General features: G+C 42.6%; 1 protein-coding gene across 1 annotated transcript in view; it reads right to left on the minus strand.

Annotated features, from left to right (window-relative positions):
* The window catches only part of LOC103659946 (aldehyde oxidase 2), a 77975-nt gene that overhangs the window by 23707 nt on the left and 31273 nt on the right, over window positions 1-22995 (minus strand). The window contains exons 15-26 of the mRNA XM_040636568.1: window positions 21979-22071; window positions 20709-20878; window positions 19995-20109; window positions 18347-18469; window positions 14666-14762; window positions 14079-14203; window positions 13036-13169; window positions 10679-10766; window positions 7687-7773; window positions 7305-7496; window positions 4884-5111; window positions 1012-1107 (exon numbers count right to left, since the gene is read on the minus strand). Of these exons, the coding sequence (XP_040492502.1) occupies window positions 1012-1107; window positions 4884-5111; window positions 7305-7496; window positions 7687-7773; window positions 10679-10766; window positions 13036-13169; window positions 14079-14203; window positions 14666-14762; window positions 18347-18469; window positions 19995-20109; window positions 20709-20878; window positions 21979-22071 (1548 nt within the window). The remainder of the gene's footprint in view (window positions 1-1011; window positions 1108-4883; window positions 5112-7304; window positions 7497-7686; window positions 7774-10678; window positions 10767-13035; window positions 13170-14078; window positions 14204-14665; window positions 14763-18346; window positions 18470-19994; window positions 20110-20708; window positions 20879-21978; window positions 22072-22995) is intronic.

Here is a 22995-nt window from a genome sequence, read left to right on the forward strand (position 1 = left end):
CCAAAGGGCATGTATTGGGTCTCCTCCCTGGGAAGGCCAGGTGGAGCCAGTGTGACATATGTCTGCATCTAAGTCCTTCTGGTCTCATCAGGGTCCTCTAGCTGCCTCTCGCGTTTGTTTTTCTTCCTACAATGGCTATGTTATTTCCAAGAAGAGGCATGCTTCCTCAATGGCATAGGAAAAGGGAATGCTAGTTCTCTTCTGTCAGCATCTACATCAGTCCCAGGAAAGGATCTTGGTCCTGGGCCTTCCGCCTGGACCCATCCCTGCGGCCAGTGGGTTTAAGGACCATCACTAGCCAAACCTGTCACCTGCGCCTCTATCTGTGGCCGGAGTTGGGGAAAGGAGGGAAATGGGTAGAAGGTACCAGAATTGAGGAGTCCTTTAGGCCTCTATGGAATGTAGGGGGTGTATTCCAAAGGAGCTAAGGGGCCAGAGAGTCAAAAGCTGCAGATGTGTACTAGAATAATCTAATGAATTTGTCATAGTTAAATTTTTTCAATTTAAAGGAGTATTCTTTTTTTTTTCTCTTGAGATCATTTCTTCCTACTTTGTGGATATGTATGTGTGTGTGTTAAAATATACTTTAAAAATTATAGCATGATGGCAGTTGATGACATGCTTGTCCTTACTTGTCCAAATTGTATATTAGCAACCTAATGTTGTTGTCCAAACTTTAAAAATCATGCATACTGGTCTCAAAATAGAAAAGCTGGGGAACTCCTACTCTAGGTAAAGCCTGCCTGGGGCACCTACCACAGTGCTCCAGGGGCTCATTAGTGGTGTTTTCACTAACAACCACCTCCACCCAGAAATCCTGGTCACGTTCCAGGACTATTTGTACATACGTGGGATTTCTGCTACCTCAGACATTCCATTTGATACCGAAGAAGTTTTTCAACAAAATAGTCAAGACCTTAGGATTTGATCATCTCCCCCAAAATTAGTGCCAAATGTCAGTCATGGCAACAATGTAGAGAGAGATTAATGACTTAATTATATATAGCTTACCTGCAGCATTTTGGTGTGAATACCTTGTCCCAGTTCGTTGCCTCCATGTGTGACCAATACAGAGCCATCTGTGTAGATATGAACGAGGGCAGCTGCCTAGTAAAACAACCCAGAAGGCACAGCTCAGTGCAAGTTTAGTGAGGTTAAATATAAACAAACGAGGTAGTGAAACCCCAGTCTTACAGAGTAGGGAGGGTCAGAGAGGCAAGCTTTCCAGGTGGGATTCTGAAGCTTAGATCTGTTCTGTGCAATAGTCACCTGTAAAGAACATTCCTATTTAGGAACCTGGTTTTATTTATTTTTATTTATTTATTTTAAAAAAATTTTAAAAGATTTTATTTATTTTTTATTTGAGAGAGATCATGAGCAAGTGTGAGTCGGGGGAGGGGAGAGAGAGGGAGGAGGAAAGAATCTCAAGCAGACTCCACACTGAGCATGGAGCCTGACATGGGGCTTGATCTCATGACACTGAGATCAGGACCTGAGCCGAAACGAAGAGTTGGACGCTTAACTGACTGAGCCACCCAGCTGCCCCAGGAACCTGGTTTTAATAAGAGCCCCTTTGGATACTCAGGAGTTATGAGTATTGGTTCCAACTATCACTCCCCTGCTTAAAGTCTCTGGTTGACCATTCAGCTAACTAATTAAACATTTGTTAAGTACTTGACACATGCTATGTGCCAGCCTGTGCTCAGCTCTGGATATACACAGATGAACAAGATGTGGTTCTTCCTCGACAATGTAGTAGGTCCCATGGTAATTGGGGGACAGGTTGGAAAGCAAGTCATAACACAGTATGATTTGTGAGGTCATAGTGGATATGGGTGGGCTCTAAATTCAATAACTGGTGTTCTTATACGAGGCTGTGTGAAGACACACAGCAAAGAAGGCCATGTGAAGATGGAGGCAGAGATTGGAGTGACATGGCCATAAGCCAAGGAACACCAGGAGACACCAGAAGCTGGAAGAGGCAAGAGAGGCTTCTCCTCTGGACACTTCCAAGGAGCATTACCCTGCTGATACCTTGCTTTTGAACTCCAAGCCTCCAGAACTGGGAGAGCATAAACTTGTTGTAAGCCACCCAGTTTGTGGTACTTTCTTATGGCAGCCACAGGAAATGAATACAGGGGGTGACCAGCTCTTCTGTGAGAGTCTCATGGAGGAAGGTCTCGTTCAGTTTTGTGTCCTGTAGAGAACTTGGAGAAAGTCTGAATCACATAGACACTAAATAAATGTTCGTTGAATTGGACAAATGGAAATGTGGTATTTTTCATTCCAGAAGGAGGAGGAGAAGAAGGGGGAGGAATTAGGACTTTAGTCGATTCTGTCTCAGAATGGTTTGGAGGAGCTTCGGGGTGTCCAGGCTTCTAGATGCTAATAATAGTATTTATCATCGTGGGCCTTTTGACTCCCTCTGACAGTGCTCCCCATGCGTAGTTTGGAGAGTAGGTGTTCCAGCTTTGTGAGTCATCAGCAGCCCCAAAATAACACATTTCAACTCTGAGCCTGCTGATTCTTGAGTGCATCAGTTTGGAGCTCTGTGAAGAAGCTGGAAGCCTTTCAAATAGAGCTTTAAAGTCACTGCATGATTTAAGGATTTGTAGGTGTGTGTGTGGCGAGGTGAGAAGTTGGCTCCCGTGGTTGATGGCAGAGAACAGACTGTGGTTTAGGTGAGGGGCAGCCATACAAGTGAGGGGAAGTGTTGTACATTAAAAAATAAATACATGGTCTTTGTCCCTGATTTTTGGCACAGAGGTTCAAAAATTCTTGGAATTTACTTTCTTTTGTATGCCCTTCAGATGATTCTTGGGAGAAGCCTAGACAGTTTGTAGGGGATGGGAATTGCTGCCAGAAAAACCAACCACGTGGCTAGAGGCTGCCAGCTTTCAGCCCCACCCTCTGACCTTCGGGGAGGGGAGAGGGACTAGAGATTGAGTTCAATCACCAAAGGCCAGTGATTTCATCAACTGTGCCAATGTAATGAAACCTTCATAAAACTCACAAACAACGGGGTTCAGGGAGCTCCTAGGCTGGTGACCACAGCCACAGGCTGGAGGAGAATGGCATGGAAGCCCCATTCCCCTCTCACATACCTTGCCCTATGTACCTCTTCCGTGTGGCTGCTCTTGGGTGGTATCCTTTATAACAAATTGGTCATAATAGTAAGTAAAGTGCTTTCCTGAGTTCTGTGAGTTGCTCTAGCAAATTATCACACCTAAGCGACGTGGGTAGTGGAAACCCCTGAATCTGTAGTTGCCTGGGCAGAAGTGTGAATAGCTTGGGCACCCTACTTTTGCTGGTGTCTGAAATGGAGGCAGTCTTGTGGGACGTAGTCCTTGATCTGTGGGGTCCGTGCTAACTCTGGGTAGTTAGTGTCAGAGTTGAATGGAATTGTTGCACACTCAGTTGGTGATGGAGGATTGGTGCAGAAAAAACACAACATTTGGTGTCAGAGAAAAAAAAAAACCCACACAGGCAGGTATCTAGAATGACTTACGCTCCAGCTGTTGAATTAGTCTAGGCCTGTAGGTGTAATGGTTAACCTTCCTGCACCTCTGTATAGAACAGGCATGCTGGACCTGAACAGGAGTGTGGCTCAGGAGGCCAGGGAGTCTCATCCTACTCACTGGAGGAGCCACAGCCCTGGGCAGTGTGTCTGAGATCTCCTGGGGGAGGGGTGTGGGCTGCTTTGGGTAACTACGTTGTGCTCCAGGAACCCTGCCAAGTGTTTTACATTGATTAGCTTGTTGAGTCCTCATCAATCCTAAGACAAAGGATTATTATTCTCATTTTATAATTGAGGAAGCTGAGACTCGGAGAGGTTAAATAACTTGCTTAATATTACACAGCTAGTAAGTGGGCAGGGCCAAGGATTTCTCAGGTCCACCCAACTCCAGTTGCTTAGGGTTTGGGGGCAACTGCTTTATTCCCGAAGAAGGATTTCCTCAGAGAGGGCAGCTCTTGTGGTGTGTGCATGCGTGTGGGTCTATTGGCTGCTGGTAGTTGGGTATAAGTGCGAAAATGCTTTCAATGCTATACACACAAGGGAGATCTGATGCATTTTTAGATTTAGATTTAGATCTAATGTATATAAGATTTTTCCAGTTGTGGAGTCTCTCCTTCTGGTGGACGATAATGGGGAGGCAATAACATTTCCCGGTTTTCTAAATAGCTTTCCCACATGGAACCCGTTGGGATTGCTGCGAACACTCGTCTGTACCAGTCCTGTGTTATTTAATGGACTCATCTAATTGCACCTTCCTCCTACCTTCTGGATGGGGCCTTCGAGTGACTTGCCTCTTCCTTTTGCAACCTACCTGAAAGGATTTTTGGGCCACTCACCCTGGTTTCTCCATTAGAACTGACACAGATTCCTGGGAGAGATGGCTGGAAACAGCCAGCTTGGAAGGGCAACATGCAGGGACCTCTCTGCTTAGACTTTGGATCACCGAGGAGAGCTGAGGGGTCTAGGGCACAAACTGCGAGAGGCCCACTTCCTGCCCAAGCCATAACCCCCAGGCTCAGAGGGCTCAGCAGCCCAGGCCTTGTGGGCTTTCTTTCCCTTTGGCATAAGGATGATTTGGGGTGCGGTGGGGTGGTGGTGGTGATCACGGCTGCGTCCTGGCAGCCATGCTGGCAGCAGGGTTGCTGATGCCATTTTCTGCCACTGAGATATTTTTTCTACAGCACTGTGTTGAACGAGCTTGCAGATGGGGGTTCTGCTCAGGGAGTTCTTTACATTTTTCCCAGGTGCTGGGGGAGGGGGGGGTTAAGTGCCTGGGAAATGTGATCCTCTACCAAAGTCAACGTGAGCAGACAGGGCGAGAAGCGCATCTGATCTAAGGGTTATTTACCATGTAGAAAAGCCTTACCTGGTGATAGCTTGTTGCAGCAAAGCCGACTGAGAACTTCATGGGGATGATTGCCATGCCCTTCTTCTTCCAATAATTCTTCTTGTTAAACTCTTCCACTTGCATTCTTCTGCTGTGAAAGGAAGACTTGTCCAAACACTCATTCCAACATCTTATCAGGGTCTCAGGGCTGAACGCTTGTTTGTAGATGGTTTTATCAACCGTTTTGTACATGTTTTTCTCCCTAATCTGCAATGGGTAGGAAGTTGAGTCAATAGTTACGATAAGACAGAAGCTGACTGCAAAAGAGAGACTTGAAAAGCTTCCCCAGTAAAACACAAACTTTGGTGGGAAGAAGACAGGGTGCTTCTTCTTTCTTTGAACAGCGTGTTCTTTTGCAAAAATAATGGGAGTTAGGAACGCCTGGGTGGCTCAGTCGGTTAAGTATCTGCTTTGGCTTGGGTCATGATCTCGGGGTCCTGGAATTGAGCCCCATGGCGGCTCCCTGCCCAGTCCCTCGGTCCCTCCCCACCTCTCCCCTCCCCTCCCCGCTCATGCTCTCTCTCTCTCTCAAATAAATAGATAAAATCTTTAAAAAAAATAATGGGAGTTATTTCTCATCTCTTCTTCAATGTACCAATCAGGGTTTCTCCCTCCTGAAAGTGGAGGATAGTGGTAGTAACTGCCCTGGAGGGTAGTAGGATGGAGGGGCCGAGGGAAGCAGAATCTCCTTTTTTCCTACAAGGTTCAGAGGTTGAAGAAGAGTTGGTAGATTGTGTATCAAAGCAAGGATGTATTGTCATAATTGAAGATTTATTCTGGTACAGAGGAAAGGCACTGTGGCTAGTAACAATAGCAGATCTACTGTAAGCCTTCTAATAGCCTCTGGTCAAATCTTTTTAAAAATGTGTTTGAATATGGGGTGTCATATGTCCTGGAAGCCTGTAAGACTTGACAAAGAAGGAGAACCTACTGAGATATGCTCAGGAAGTCTTCATTCTCCCCATTTCACTCTAGTAACAATAAAATAATTACCATGATCTTTAGTAACATTGGAATAATACCATCCAGTTTATGAAAACAAATGTTTCATTTGATTCTTGCAGGAACTCTGTGTGGTGAGTCATATCATCCTTGTTTCATAGATAAGGAAACCGAACCACAAGGAGGTTGCCTCTCCTTGCTGGAGCCGCTCCATTTGCCTGGATTACCTTCCTATTATCTGTCCCTATTATTCTTCAAGGTCTATCGTAAGTGTCATCTCCTCCAGAAAGTTCTTGCTGACTCTCCTCCCCCCAAGCCAAAGCGATGTCTTTCTCCTTTGTACTCATAGAACACTTTATGTGACTTCTCTTAGGATAACTATGGTCTTCCTTGTACAATGTGTAAGTGTTCTCCTGTGTGTATGAAGTACCCTGACAATCATAAGCCTGGTGGTCCTCTCTGTTGATCTTAGGAGCCAAGGGGTTCAAAGGACAATATATTAAGTGTGGCTTCTGGAGCAGGAGACTAAAGGGAAAAGAAGTGTAAAAAGTAGGCTAGGGTCTGATTGAAATGTGTGAGGGCTAGAAAGGTGTTATTAATAATTATTTCAATTGCCAGTGACTGCCTCTCTCTGGCCTGCATCCTGTCTATACTGTGCACCTTCTAGGATACTGTACAAAATAATATTTTGGGGGGGCATGTTTTGGCAGTATATCTCTCAAAAATTTTCATACTGGCAATTCTACTTCTATAAATTTATCCTACAGATATATACAATAGGGCAAAAATACATCTTTATTTTGGTATATCTGTACCAAGATGCTTTTTGCAACACCATTTTAATAGCCAAAAATGGGTAACAACATAAATGTGTATCATAGTGGAGTGGCTAAATAAATTATAGTTAAGTCCCTATTACATAATATTATTCAGTTATGAAAAAGAATGAAGTAGATTATTCTAGTGACACAGGAAGAGAGCCATGACCTACTGTCAAGTAGAAAAAGTATGATATGCTTATCATGGTCCCATGCTGGTAAATAATTCTCTCTCTCTCTATATATATAATACATCAATGTTTATGTATGTGTGTATGAATATAGAGGGCTGGAACAATAAACATAAAACTATTAACAATGGTTACCCTTGACCAATAGGGATGATGGGATGAAAAAGGGGATGTTCCCTTTTTATTTTAATTCCCTCAGTGTGGTTAGAATTTTAAAAAGAGTAATTATTTTTATAAAAATTAGAAAAAAGAAAGAAACAGAAAGTTGTTTGCATATGGAGGTAGGAAGATAGTGGAAAGTCATTTCTTTCAGGTAGCACTTAATTTATCTCGAATTCTGAGCCAGGGCTAATTTGAGCGGCTCTTCTGGGGTCTCTCCTTGGGTAGCTAGTTCCCAACCTCATCTGATTCTTCACCAACTTTGGTTACGACCTTGATTACAACCTTACCTTTTCTGGCAGAAGGCCACATTTGGCTGCCACAGCTGTGATGCAAGATTCTGTTATCAGGGTTCCTTGTGGGAAGCCAAATCCGCGAAAGGCTGTGTTAGATGGTAGATTTGTCATGCATGCACGGCCCCGGAACCTGAGGTTGCGGATTTTATATGCATTTTCTAGCTTTAATATAAGAAATTCTGTTACCTAAAGTGAAAGGAGATATTAATATATATTGGACAATACTTTTTTTTTTCCCCTGTAAAAGTCAAGTACAGAGTCTAACTGCTTGTGGAACTTGGGTAAGTACTCGAAGAAACATGCTCCACGAAGACGCATCTAGAAATTCTGCATTCTACTCAGGGTGAACGCTGGTGCTGGCTTCTGATGCACATACCAGCTCAGAGTCATCCAGCATGCATCCTCCGTTGACGAAGCACTCGATGTCCAGAGCTTTGATTCGCCCGTTGTTCATGAATCCCACCTGTCACCAAGTGAAGGACATTTTATGATCTGTCTAAAATTTACAAGCCACGTTTAAGTCCCAACCCAACCCTAGGATGGAGTGGGATTGAAGGCAGACTCTGCTCCCATTTGTTTGGTGGTGTGCCACCCCTGGCCATCGCTTGCCTGACAAAGAAACCTCCCCTGAGCTGAGTTTTGCTGAGCCCTTCCTTTCAAGGCATCATTTTCTGGCTTGGCAGTCAGTATGGAATTCCAAAGTCCTTGCTTGCCTCCTGGTGTATAATTGCTACCCTCTTCTTCCTTGTTTCTTGAAGAGTCTCCTTCACTTTTTAAAAAAATATTTTATTTATTTATTTATTTATTTATTTATTTAAGAGAGAGAGAGTGTGCATGCACACGACTGGGGGGTGCAGAGGGAGAGGGAGAAGCAAACTCTCTACTGAGCAAGGAGCCCCACAGAGGTCTCATTGCGGGGGCCTCAATCCCCCTGAGCTGAAGTCAGATGCTTAACTGACTGAGCCACCCAGTCACCAAAAGTCTCCTTCACTTTTTACTAGTTTTCCTTCTAATTTAGTCTATAGTTTCTCCCCCTTGTGGAAAAGTCTCTGGAATTCCAGAGTGCGTGGGAATGAATCAGTGCATCTCGTCATGGGAAAGCTTGGGAAGCTGAGGCTGGGGAATGGACATGAGAACAACTGCTCTCATTTCAGGGAGCTGATGAAGTGCTTTGTGATTAAGGATGTCACAAATGTGAGCTAGTGCTGTTGTTCTTACTGGGACTCAAAGAAGCACCTTGTATTTTTCTGAAGTTGCCACTCCCCTCCCACCCACCTAGACCCGCTGGTCTGCATAGCCCAGGTTGAAAATTTCCCACTTCCTGTTGTACTTCTACCAGAAAAGGATTGGCCCTGGTCCCTTTGCCTTTTTTTTTTTTTTTTAAAGATTTTATTTATTTGACAGAGATAGAGACAGCCAGTGAGAGAGGGAACACAAGCAGTGGGAGTGGGAGAGGAAGAAGCAGGCTGCCAGCAGAGGAGACTGATGTAGGGCTCCATCCCAGAACGCCAGGATCACGCCCTGAGCCGAAGGCAGATGTTTAATGACTGAGCCACCCAGACGCCCCCCTTTGCCTTTTTGAAAATGGGCACAACTATATGGCTATTATCATCTATGGAGGTGTTGGATAACAAAGCAGAGCACTTAGCATGTGTAGAAAAATCCACAAATTCAGAGTTTATGGTAATTTTGACAAATGCTAGGTTGAAGTTTACCTGTGACTTTTCATGAAGAAAGGATTGCTAAGCAAAACAGTATAATAAATAAGGTAGTAGAGAGAATTCTTAAACTGTTTATAAACTTTTTAAGAATTTCAGAAGAACCTATTTACACGTAAACATCTATTATGCTAATTTACAAATAGCTCTGAGCAAAATTTTGTTAGCTAGGTTTGAATGAAGATCTCTCTCTATATATACATACACATACACACATCTCTCTCACCACCCACATCTTACTATATTGAAGGTAAAATTATGTTTCTTTAAAAATAAAGTAAAATTTGGATTTTCCAAAGTCTATTTCCCTCATTTTAATTATATTTTACATTACTATAATACATTACTATAATTACCAAAATATTTACAGTCTAGAACCTTCTTAATAAGTACTAGTACTGAAACAGTCTCATAAATGCAATATAAATAAAGCCTGATTTATAACTCAGGCCAAATCCGAAGAACTCAACAACCACCATAACAAAACACAGTGCCATAATCCTAGAATGTGCCTCTACATTGTTCTTGGTGCGAGAAGATAATAGTAGTTGCATTAATTTCTGTGCATTTGAAGGCAAATAAAAAATTTAATGGCCAACTGTGGTCCTTTTCTCACTAATTATAAAAATTACTAATGCCAATGGAAGAAATAAAACGGTGCTGTGGTATGGCTTTAGTAATCCAGGAATATCATACTTTAGTAATCTAAGGCAATGGCATCAGGTAGACTATCTAGCCATGTGTATGCTGTAAACAGTTCCCAGATAAAACATCTCTGATACAGAAATATTACATTAGAACTATCCTAAAAACTCAGTCACAAATTTGAAAAGTACTGTTGTTGTCAACTGTATGTTAACAGTATTTTTAATGGTGTTTATGACATAGTTGCATAAAATGCAATGAGTGTGGTTTGAAACAATTTAAAATTATTTCATTAGTTAGTGGATTCTTTTTTTCCTATTTGCAAAGATCTTTTGTGACACTTTCATAACAACCTGGCAGAAACACTTGTAAAAATGATTTTGTAGTTAAAATGGTAAAATTATTTCCAAACATTTCAACTGCATAATATTTTTTCTTTTTTAAGATTTTATTTACTTATTTGGGAGAGAGAGTGAGTGAGAGAGAGAGAGCGAGAGAGCACACATGAGTGGGGGGCGGGGGGGGGGGGAGAAAGGGGCACAGGGAGAAGGAGAAGCAGACTCCCAGCTGAGCAGGGAGCCTGATGTGGGGCTTAATCCTGGGACTCCAGGATCATGACCTGAGCCGAAGGCAGACGTTTAACCGACTGAGCCACCCAGGCACCCCTACTACAAAATATTTTTATAGTCAGGAAGTTTTGTTATAACAAGTGCTTATAGTTTATCTCATTTTTTGTCTTCGAGGAACCACTAACGAAAATCTTACTCGTTCAATAATTTTTTATCATTTGAAATTGTGTTTTTATCATTCAATTTTTTCCTAACCTATACTAGATTTACTTAAAGTTCCTCATAAAATTTATGAGTATTCAAATACATAGCATTTTCATTTAATATTTTAGGTAAGATCATTGTTTTTAGAATTTAGCAAAATTGAAATAATAGAAAATGATAAAACCACTCAGATAAAATGAGGTATTTTAATAATTTCATCTTTAATACTCACTTTATATTTTCCAAATAATGGGTGTCTTCCCCCAGTTATTAACATATCATCTTTGCGATCAAGAACAAGACGAATAGGATGACCAGTTCTAAAGAAAACAAATCTTAGTCAGATTCTTCACCCATTTCATCCACCCATCCATCCAGTCCCCTATTCATCCATCTCCCCGTCTAACATCCACCCACCCATTTATTCATCCCCTCATTTAACTATCTACCCACCCATCCATCTATCTACCTTTTTACCCATCCATCCTCCATCCATTCTCCCACCCATTTATCCAACCATTCATTTAACCATCTCTTCATCCCATAGATAGTCCCTGAGTGCATACAATGAGCTGGGCACTGATCTGAATTAACACGTGACCAAATTACTACTGTCTCTGTAGCCTATAACTCAATGGTTGGAGATCTAGCTAAAGTGATCAATGTCACATGCCAGTTAACTTGTGTTCTTTTTTTTTTTTTTTTTAAAGATTTTATTTATTTATTTGTCAGAGAGAGAGAAAGAGAGAGAGAGCACAAGCAGCGGGAGCAGCAGGCAGAGGGAGAAGCAGGCTCCCCACTGACCAAGGAGCCTGATGCAAAACTTGATCCCAGGGCCCTGGGATTATGACCTGAGCTGAAGGCAGACACTTAACCGACTGAGCCACCCAGGCGTCCCTAACTTGCATTCTTACGGCTTCAGATTTGATGCTTACCCAGATCCAGCCATTTTGCATATCCCTACCACTAGTGACAAAAGAGAAAGAATGGGAATAGATAAAGGCAAATTTAACAACACAACTGCAAAAACAAGGCCAAGTACTTGTCCTTAGCCTGCTGAGTTTACATCTTCATTTCTACCCATGAACGCTACTCTGTTGGCCAAGTTGAGCCCTTGGGTAGTCGGAGCTTTAGCCTTTCTGTATCTCTAGGGCAATGGTTCCGGACTCTTTGGAGTGCAAAAGAATCATCTGGTAGGTTGGTGAAAATGCAGATTCCTGAGTCTTAGCCTAGGACTCTCATTCAATACGTTAGGGAGGGGCCCTAGAATTGGCATTTTTCTCAGTGATTCTTATGCAGGTATTTTCAGGTACGTGTTGAAAACTACAATTCTGGTACAAGATTTCCTGTTTTTTTGCTCTCTTGTGTTCTTGTTTTTGTTTTTTTAATGGTGGAGACTACCTGGAGCATCAATTAAATGGAAAGTTTCTGGGTCCACCCCCTGGTGATTCTGAATTGGTGGGTCTGGGATGGGGAGGCAGGAATTTCTATGGGTCTGGGAGCGTCTTATTATGAAGAGTTTGGAAACCCTGCTCTAGGAACTACTAAATGCATGCCTGATGTGTGCTGAGGCAGGGTTGTAGCTTAAGGCACTGGTTCCCACACTTGGCTGCACAGTGGCACCACTGGGGTAATTTCAGATATAGTGATGCCTGGATCTTTATGGGGCAGCTTAGGCATTGGGATTTAAGTGCTCCCTGGATGATTCAAATGTGCAATAATGCTTGAGAGGTCTTAAAGGCACAAAGCCTGGTGGGAGTATGATGAACTGATTATCCCTTGCCGGGTACTTGGTGGGTGTGAATAGAGAGGTTCATTATGGAATGAACTGGAGATGGGATTTGGATCCTGTGATTTTCCACCTCTCATTGCTGAATGAGACACACATCTGAGTGCTTTGGAAGCTAGCTCTGAACTACACAGAATTTGTCAAAGGAAGCAGGACCTTTAAACTTTGTGGGCTGACTGGGGCTCTGACAGTACTTGTTACTACCAAGAAACAGCCATAGAAAATGAACAAGGAACAGAAAAGCCAGCAACCTGAACAGCATGAACAGCAAAGGAGCAAGCCTTCCGGCTGAGGTTAGCCCGGGAACTTTCTTTGAGGATGTCATCTGTCATTAAGCAAACATTGAATAGCCGGCCCTTCCCAGGTGCAGAGAGGCAGAGGGTGGGAGCCTTTCTTTCCTCGCTCCACCCTGTCTGCAGCTGGAGTAGGAAGGAAAAGTGGGGGAGGACCCACCCCCTTGGTGTTCCACTTGGGCAGGATACTTGTCCCACCCCTAAATGGGTCACCTTCCCTGAAACTCAAGAACAGGGCAGCCTCAGCCCTGGAGCTGTTTAACTCATAATATCACTTTTCCTTTTTATAGCAAATTAGCCTATTTGAAGTCCTATGTACATTTGAGTTCTCCAAAAACTCTAAGAGGGTAGTTATTGTATCTATAATTATAAAGAAAAAGAGACAGGAGCCTGAATTGCCCAAGGACACTCAGGTGGTTACGACAGCAGTCCGAGTGACTCTCAGTCCACTGATTTACCCTTAGCTCTGTACATTTTACAACCTCCTGTTTTCCCAACTGCACTTACTTGATAGCGCCCACAGCTGCAATAGCTCCAAATACAGCTGGTCTTCCTACTTTCCCGCCAAAACCTCCACCCACCCGTTTGACATGACAGGTGATCCTGTTGATGGGGATGTTTAAAGTAGAGGACACCGTTTTCTGTAAAAGTTAGATAAAGGAAAAGTTTTACAAGAAATGGCAAAGAAGCCTTTCGTTTTCTGAAACAACATCATAGCAATATTCATCCACACCCACTGTCAGAAAAAAAAAAAAAGACCAACAAAACACTAAGATAGTCTAAATCTGTCTTGCAGAGCTCTATTGATTCATAAACATCGTTAATCTTACAGAAGCGCCTTTTCAGCAGAAAAATGGTATTTTCCAGAAGGGAAACTGTCTGAGTCCCAGATTCCTGTCAAAAGCTGGAATCATAGCCAAATGCCCAGACCTGAAGTCCCAACAAGTTGAAAATCAGCAAACTCAGGAAGGCTTGCTAAAGGAGATGTCTGCAGCTAAAACCTAGGGCACTTTGCGACTGGGAAATGAAAATGTGCTATAAAGTGATGTGTTCTCTCCAAAGGTTATCTGTAATGATTATTTTAGAGAAAAATCACATACAGATATAATTCAGTGTTGTTATCCAATCATAGAGTTCATTTAAACATGTTGCAGATGAATGCACTCTTTAAATCTGAAGTGACTGTGGCTGTTCCTTTATTTTTTAATTTGATTTAATTAATTTTATTTAATTTTAATTCCAGTACTGATAATATACAATGTTATGTTAGTTTCAGGTATACAATATGGTGAGTCAACAATTCTCTACATTACTCAGTGCTCATCATGGTAAGTGTACTCTTAATCCCCTTCACCTCGACTGTTCTTTTATTTACTTGACAGGACCAGAAAAAATAAAAGGGTTCTGGTATTTTAGCTGCTCCACTGGGTGTCCAGTACCTGGGCATCAAGTTTCTACAGGTAAAATGGCTGCCAACTGTGAGGCTGTGGGGATCGAAGGCCATGATGGAATTAGGAAGTTGGGAAGGTAAAGGCGATCCTGGACCTCACCTGTACGTGGGCTGGATCCTGTGTTGACACATAAATGTCCAGTTCTTTGTCCTCTGCCTTCGGAATAACAAGCACTCTTTGTGTTTCCATGTAAAAATGTTCCTGTCCTCCAACGTGGACCTCTCCTGTTAAGTGCAAGACAGGGAAATTCTTGAAAGTGTGTGCTAGTTGGAAACTACCATGTTGAGGAATTAAAAAGCAAGTAAGATGTGGACAGACCAGAGTGGATTTGTTCGGACCAAAGAACTGATGGATCAGGCATTTGTCCCGTGGCAACTGAGGGCAATCTGTTTCTGAGACTACGGTTTTGGATAACGAGTTCAAAGTGTCTGGTTCTATTCCTCTGTCCTTGACTAATCAAAGTGCTAGGGACTTTTCTTCTATATATTCTGTTGCTCCCCCCCCCCCACCAAAGGTAGCACACACACATACACACTCTCACAGTCTGAAAGGAAGAGATATAAGAGAAATTTGGCAAAGTGCTGAATCTTTAGATGATGCCCTTTCTCAGGGAAAATCACACGCTCTCAATGTCTGCTTTGGAATAGAACCTGCAACGATTCTATTAAATATCCTGAGCCACTTACCTTCAACAATTTGATCGACTTTTTCAAATGCCTCCTCAACGTTTCCTTGTTCAAGTTTTTTTTCAGGGCATAGGAATGAGTTGTGCTTTATGGCATCCTACATGATAGGAAAAAACCACACAAGCCAATTTAAAAAAATTTTTCTTCCAATGGCATTTTTTTTTTCTTAATCAAAGGTCAGTAAACTCCCCAAAATAGCCATGAAGGGAGTCATCAAGTGAGGGAGTACTAGAGTAGTGGGCTCATGGCAGAGATGAGATGGATGTCAGGAAGATGTCTTCTAGATTGCAGGGAAAATCAATAAGGAGGATTAGGGAAATGTTAAGAATTGAGATCTGGGGATGCTATGATAGCCCAGGATGATCAATACTCATTTCTCATCTTTAGTGTGTATGTCCAGGGAACAGGTGAAGGGTTTAACTGCAGTAGGGGTGAGCTTTGGCCCTCCTTCTTTATCTTCTTCCTGAAGAAAAGTACTTGTGTCAGACTTAGGTAACTCATGTACAGGAACCTCTAACTCAGGGATCTGAAGAACTGAGGCCAAGTTGATGGAGAAGACCCAAGTCCCAACATATCTCTGAGCAAGAAAGCCCAATAGATACTGTAGGAAGTTTGTTCATTTCTTTGGGTATTTGGCACATCTTGTAAGAGCCTTTCTAGTCCTTTCTTCTATGTTTTCTTTCTGACAATAGCGTGAACTGACTACACATGAAGCCTTGAAGCTGTCCCATTCCGAGGCTCTGTGAATTCACGTATTAACAGCTGATCCTTGGTGAGCCTTTAGGCCCAATGTGATTTTCCATACTTCAGAATGGCACCTGCCTCCTGCATTCTTACTCTCCAATAGCCTTAGAGTTCGTCATCTATCTTGCTCATTATGATAATGATAATGAGAGCAGCCAATATTTACTGAGTACTTGCTTTGTGTCAAGCACTGCACAATACACAATGCATGTACATACATTCTCACGTTAATTCCATTATGATCTCTGTTTTCCAGATGAAGAGACTGGGCTTAGAGAGGTTAAATACCTTTCTTGAAGTCATGCCGAAAATAAGAGATAGAGGCAGTGTTCAAGCCCCGGCTTAAATTTCAGAAGCCTCTTGCCTGGTGAAGAATACTTGATTTCTTAAAGCAGCAGAAAATGGGTACCAGATAGTAGAATTTTTCATTTTCTGTTACACCAAGATCTCAATGAGTCACCCAAGTTCATGTGGAAGTAGGTTTATCGCCATACTGGAAATGCGTCATGAGATCATTTGATCTTATTGTAATATGTGCTTTATTTAGTGAGGATTGAGTATGTGCCAGGCACCGTGCTAAGTGTTTTCCATGTATTAACTCATTTAGTCTTGTAACAGCTTAGTGAGGTAGGTATTATTATTATCTCCATTTTACAGGTGAAGAAACCATGGCACCTTAACTCACCTAAGTTAGTCAGGTGTGCAGCCAGGGTTTAAACCTTGCAGTTTGATTCCAGAATCTGTGCTTTTAGCCACTACCCTCCACTGCTGCTCATCTCTACAGTCATTGAAATGAGTGAATGGATGTATGATTGAATAAGTATTGGTATGTATGGCTATTTTGTTACCTACTTTCATTCACAAAAGGAAAAGTGTTTTATTATGGTATGTCAGTCACCATACAGTACATCATTAGTTCTTGATGTAGTGTTCCATGATTCATTGTTTGCCTATAACATCCAGTGCTCCATGCAGTACGTGCCCTCCTTAATACCCATCACTAGGCTAGCCCATTCCCCACTCCCCTCCCCTCTAAAACCCTCAGTTTGTTTTTGGGAGTCCATAGTCTCTCGTGGTTCATTCCCCCTTCTGTTTACCCCCCTTCATTCTTCCTTTCCTTCTCCTACCGATCTCCCTGCTATTCCTTATGCTCCACAAATGAGTGAAACCATATGATAATTGTCTTTCTCTACTTGATTTATTTCACTTAGCATAATCTTCTCCAGTCCCATCCATGTTGATGCAAATGTTGGGTAATCATTCTTTCTGATGGCTGAGTAATATTCCATTGTATATATGGAATCTTTATTTATTGTATATATGGAATCTTCTTTATCCACTTGTCTGTTGAAGGGCATCTTGGCTCCTTCCACAGTTTGGCTATTGTGGACATTGCTGCTATGAACATTGGGGTGCATATGGCCCTTCTCTTCACCACGTCTGTATCTTTGGGGTAAATACCCAGTAGTGCAATTGCTGGGTCATAGGGTAGCTCTATTTTTAGCTTCACAAAAGAAATTTTTAGCTGACTCTGGACAGTCCCATTCTGAGAGAACTCTAGATCTCTAACCATTCTGAGTCCCAGGATATTTCATGGTTTTTCTTCTGGGTGCCATTTGCCCCTTGAGGAAATGGGATTAGAATTGAGATTTCAAAAACTGATTAGAATCCTAGTACAACCCATGGACGGAGAGTGAGCCAAGAAAAAGGATCTGGACTTCTTGCAAAGTTGGCAAAATGGGAATTTGGAACGGAATTGATTTGGTTTAGAAAGATCAAGAAGCATGACCTTTTTAACACTTTGAATATTGAGCAAGTTGTTTGTTTTAGGCACATTTTAAAAAATGTCAAGTAGTTCACTGAGGCCTTTGAAAAAATTATATTTTCTGTCACAAGTGCACAAATAAGAAAGCTTTTCCCAACTCAATTACTCTGAACTTGCCCTTCATTGAGTTAGAACCTGCAAATCCCAGGCTATATCTGAATTTTCTATTCTAACTTCATTCTTTCTGCTTTGGAAATAGCATTTGCATTCCATCAGCTAGACCCAAAAATACAAGTGGAAATATCTATGGAATTCCATCGTGAAAGTCCCTCTGTTTTTAGTCCCTACCTTGAAAGCATGATCGTTCTAAATATCCACTCTCATCATCTTCCCCAATTTTTAGTGAACATGTAGTCACCTGGCATGAAGTCTACATTTCCCAGCTCCCCTGGCATGTACGTGTGGCATCTGACTAGGTGTTAACCAATGAGATATGGGAAGTGTCCTTAAGGGGAAGGGATAGGCCCTTCTTCATCATCTCATTCTCTCTGCTGTCTGGAATGTGGACTTAATGGCCAAAGTTTCGGCAGCCATTGTGGACCAAAGTGTGACCTGGAGTGTAGAAACCATCCATGATGCAGCAACTAGATAGAAGGAGCCCAGATTCCTGACACATAGAACCCCACATAAGCCCTGGACTGACCCCTTCTAGATTTTCTGAACGTGAGAGAGAAAGAAACTTCAGTTCTTGGTGTGTTTTCTGCCCCCCATTTCTTAGGGCCCAAGCTAATTTCAATTCATACAAATAATACCTTCCAGAGGAAGGTTTTGGTTCTGGTTTTTCCAGAACAAGTCAGTGACTAGAAAAAGTTAGAATTAGTCTTGCATTAAGAAATTTACAAAGGTGGGGGCACCTGGGTGGCTCAGTCAGTTAAGCATCTGCCTTTGGCTCAGGTCCTGATCTCAGGGTCCTGGGATCCAGCCCCACATCGGGCTCCCTGCTCAGCGGGGAGCCTGCTTCTCCCTCTCCCTCTGCCCCTCCCCCTGCTCATGCTCTCCCTCTCTCTCTCAAATGAATAAATAAAATCTTTAAAAAAAATTAAAAAAAGAAATTTATAAAGGTGCTTTTGATTCTACAACCTTACAGGAAAGAAACCAGCCAGCCTGCTTACGTTGATGGTGATGATTACTGGCTCCAGATCTTCATAAGTGATCTTTATCTTTTCAGTTGCACTCTTTGCCTGTAATTCTGTCTCTGCAACCACAGCACAGATGATGTGGCCCACGCAAAGCACCTGCGGAAAGTACATGCATGAAGCAGGTAGCAAAATATCTGTAGAAATAATCTTACTCACCAGTGGCTGGTCATAGTTATTATTGTTTAGCAATAATCATACTGGAGGTCACATTCAACTACATGTGCTTGGCTAACAAAAATTTTAATTAAAAAAATAATTTAAATAAGATAGATGATTCCATTGGCCATTTTACTTAATGAATATCAGCCCCAGAGTGGATGTGAGATTGGCTGTGACCTGAATCTGCTGTGTCCTCTGTAAAGCTTGGTTCACATGTGTCATCTTCACATATCATTTATCATTTTGGAGTTTAAGATAAGGAGTGTTTTTTGTACAATATGATTCCTGTCCCCTCTTTCTTCCCAAACTCATATATTGAAGGCCTAATCTCCAATGTGATGATATCTGGAGACAGGGCCTTTAAAGGGGCAATTAAAGTTAAATGAGGTCATCAGGGTGGAGCTCTAATCCAATATGCCTGATGCTCCTTTAAGAAGAGGAAGCGATACCAGGGAGGCTCATCCATAGACAAAAGGTCATGTGGGGACATAGTGAGCCGATGGCCACCTGCAAAGCAAGAAGAGAGGCCTCAGGAGAAACCAAACTGGCCAACACCTTGATCTCCGGTGATCAGCCACCAGAATTGTGAGAAAATAAATTTCTGTTTTTTTAAAGTGACCCAGTCTGTGGTATTTTGTTATGGCCTCCTGCGCAGATAATATAGTTCTTAAGTAACAGCTGACCTCTTCATCTGGAGTTCAACCAAAAGAACAGTGATTCGTTTCATGGCTGAAGGAGAAACAGTCTGTGTGACTCATTGAGACGTGACGATAGCAGCTAACACTTACTGAGAGCCTTCAGGTGCCAAGCACTGTTGTAAGCATTTTATGTGCATTAACTCAGTTAACTCTCACAATAACACAGTGGGGTTGGTGCTATGATGATTCCCATTTTACAGGTAATAATACCCAAAGGCACACAGCTAGTGAGGGTGGAGCTGGAACATGAACCAAGGTAGCCTGGTTCCAAAAGCAAGTGTTCAATGAATGATTGTAGAATTGAATTAAAAGGTCAAAGATGGCAAGAGCAACTTTATCAAAAATGGCGTCTGTAAGAGTCAGTGGGGGGTGGGGGTGTGTATGTGGGGTTGTTCCAGGAAGGGAGGGAATTCAGTATAAATAACAGGGAGTAGCTGTATTTTTTTGTACTCTCCTTTTTAGATCTTTCTAGGGTATTCTATCCTGATATAGTCAGTTCCTACACTTATTCTTCAGACGATGGTAAATTGATTCAAGAGCACACAGTGGGAAAACTAGGACTTGTTTTTCTGCAATAAATATCCTTTTTACTATGTAATTTCTAAGTCTGTCTGAATAAAGATGTTAGGTGTAGAGAGAAGCTGGACTAGTTGGCACTTCTATCCCCCAATGGGCGGGGGTGGAGGGGGGTGATTGAAAACCAGCTCGAGGTGGTACGTTGGTGATTAACTGCACAAAGTCGCCTGAGAAGGCATGCTCTGTACCTCATCTACAGCCATCAACTTGTCATCCTCAGTCCCATTGGTGCCTGGAATGTCCTCAGCTGTTATCACATCAATCACCCCTGGTAGGTCAAGGGCCTCAGACAAATCAACTGATCTGAAAAAAGATAAATATTTAAGAAGAAGAAATCAGCAAACTTTGAAGGCCCCAGACCTAAGGGAAGGATAGAACATTGTTGAAAATCAAAATATATAACAGCTTAGGACCTGACCGATAAGAGCAGACCTGCCCCAGGATCCAGGAGGCTCCCTGCTGGGTCAGGGTAACACTTCAGCTACTGGAGGGGAGCTGGAGGAAGCGCCCATGTGGCTGTGGCAAGGGACCTTTTTAGGAAGCTTAGGATAGTGGGCAATTACCATTCAGAAATGCAGTATTTCAGGGTTTTATCACCAGCTGAGTATCGCCCTACTGGGAGTTACTCCTGGGAGCCATGCCTGAGGATCCAGCAGAGAGCTGAGGAATTGTGAGGTTAGAATAGAAGCAAGGAGCCCATAACTACTATTTTTATTCTCTCTTTCTTAATGGTCATTTCCAGATACCCTCCCTTCCTCCTCTTAGGGATGGTGACCTTTTCTTTATTCTTTCAATTTTAGGTTCTTTGGGCTTAGGACATGGCAGAACAGGCACATTCTTCTGTGGGAAACTGCAGGTGTGCTTTTAAAAGTTTTTTTTTTGAAAGCTTTCCATTTACTTACATGATTTTTGCATGGGCTCTGGTACTGGTCACCAAAACCATGAAAAGTTCTCTATCCACCATTGGAATGTCATCACAAAATATGGCTTCACCTGTAGCATGTTTAAGACCTGATAGGTGCATGATGGGGCGCCCAACTGGATCTTGGAGGGATTGGTGAGAATCCACACGCTGCAGAGGGAGACAAGAGTTGCCCTGGAAAACTTGAATCTCCAGAAGTGGCCTGGCCAAATACCAACACTCCTGATTCAGGATTGAGAAATCAGTCACCCTCAGGCAACAAACACTGGAGTGGGTCAGATGATAAATGTGACAATTTAATGATGTAACTAGACTGGGGAATTGTCCTGTGAGTTATGTGGCAATGCCGACCTTTTTGCAGAATTGTGAAGTAGGTGACAGGGGGCCCTAGCTTTTCCTTTTGGCATCCTCTTTTTTCAAGTCACGCCCCTGAACTGCTTTTTCCTGGAATTCAGAGGGTTTCCCTGTCCTGCTTTCTTACCTTTCTCATGACCAAACTGTTCACACGTAAAGTGATCATGATGATGAAGCCTAAAGTGATATAAATCCCAATGGTGGGGGACCAAAATCTAAGCCAAAAGCTTGAGCATCAACTTGAACAGGGCCTGGGGCAGGGTGGAGGGGAGGAGAGCAAATGGCAGTGGAGTCTATCCAGATCCAGACCAAGGTGCCTTGGCTGCCCCTGTAAGTGGCCCAAAAAACATCACTGGGAGGATAAGGCGATGGAGAAAGTGTTTACTCTGGAACTCTTCTCAGGGAAGATCTGTGTGTGTAGATGGGGTGGGGGAAGGGGCTGGGTGCTAACAGATAATAATAGATACTTTCTAAATTGTCCTTCAAGAAGGGGGGGGCAGTTCAGGTGCCGGCAGGGCTCTTGCTTTGCTGACTGGAGATCAGACATTTGCAATCAGGGCTGGAGGCTGAAACTTGCTACTGTCTTGCTCAGTCCTTCCCCCACACCTGGCTTAGGTACTCTTCAAACAAATGCCCAAAGAACATCAGTTGGAGGAGATTATCAATTGGACAGATGGTCAAACCATTCCAGGTTGGTTCAGCCTCGAGTGTGGATAGTGGTAGTCAGGCCTGATCCTAGGTCCAGTGTCTCCCTGACTTGGTCTAACAAAGGGCAATGTACCAGCAACAACTAGAAAGTCAGAACTATAAATCACAACTCTGCAGTGCTTGCTTTGTTCACACAGCTATAGCTTATCTCTTAGTTTCTAGGTTTCCATTACTTTATACTCACTGACCTGGTACCTTTGGACTCCCTGGGATCCTGTGATGGGGAAGTCTTCTAGAGCACTTAGGAATTGGTCTGAAATTTCAGGATAATGATGGCTGTCCTGAGAGACAATTCAAAACAATAAAGACGAACTGATTAGTCTATGATTAAACTGGGCTTTGAGGTGTGTTGAAAATGACTTGGCTAAAATATCCAAGAAATTGCAAGCCTGGGGTAGCTTAGAGGACCAAAATCCACAGCACCTCCCAGGATCTCCCTTTTCTTGAGGGTGTCTTGCCCTCCCTCCCTTTCCATCTAAGGAGGAACTGGACTGACTGATTTGAATCTGATCCTTGAGTCACCCTGAGGATGGAGAGGCCTTTCAGTGAGCTGGGTAAACACAAAAGAGCCCACGTCCTGTTTTTTTTTTTTTCTCAGCAACACAACAATTCAGCACTAAAATTGGGAAGGCTCTCTAGGTGGCTGAAACACACCGAGTGTCTTGATTCAGAGATTAAACGCGGCAAGAATTACCCTGGTGCATGTGGTTGATGAGGGTGTACCTCTGAGTAAACGAAACTCGGACACCTTGGGTGGCGTGAAGAGTGTTGGGGTGTGGTTGGAAACAGGGGGTACAAGGTAGTCAGGGTAGGAAATAGAGAGTGAGAGAAAGAGAATGTTTTACTTTGCTTAACTTATTCCAGAAGTTTATAATCAGAAAGTCTAGAAAGAAGCCACTTAAATATTTGCATATGAATAAAGTTTAGTATTTCTTTAAAATAAAGTTTTATCTTACTTTTTATATTGAATATAAAATTTCAGAACAGGCAAACCTAATCTCTAGTGCCACGAAGCAGATCAGAAGTTGCCTGGGGGCAGGGCTGGGAGGATTGACTGCAAAGGGGCCAAAAGGTACTTTTGGGGGTGATGAAAATGCTCTATACCTTGTTTGAGGGTAGCTATGTGGGTTTGCACATTTGTTAAAACTCATTGAGCTTAAATAGGTGCATTTTATTATATGTAATTATAGTTCAGTAAAGTCGAT

This window comes from Ursus maritimus, unplaced genomic scaffold, assembly GCF_017311325.1.
Source record: "Ursus maritimus isolate PB19 unplaced genomic scaffold, ASM1731132v1 scaffold_1, whole genome shotgun sequence".
NCBI classification, from domain to species: Eukaryota; Metazoa; Chordata; class Mammalia; order Carnivora; family Ursidae; genus Ursus; species Ursus maritimus.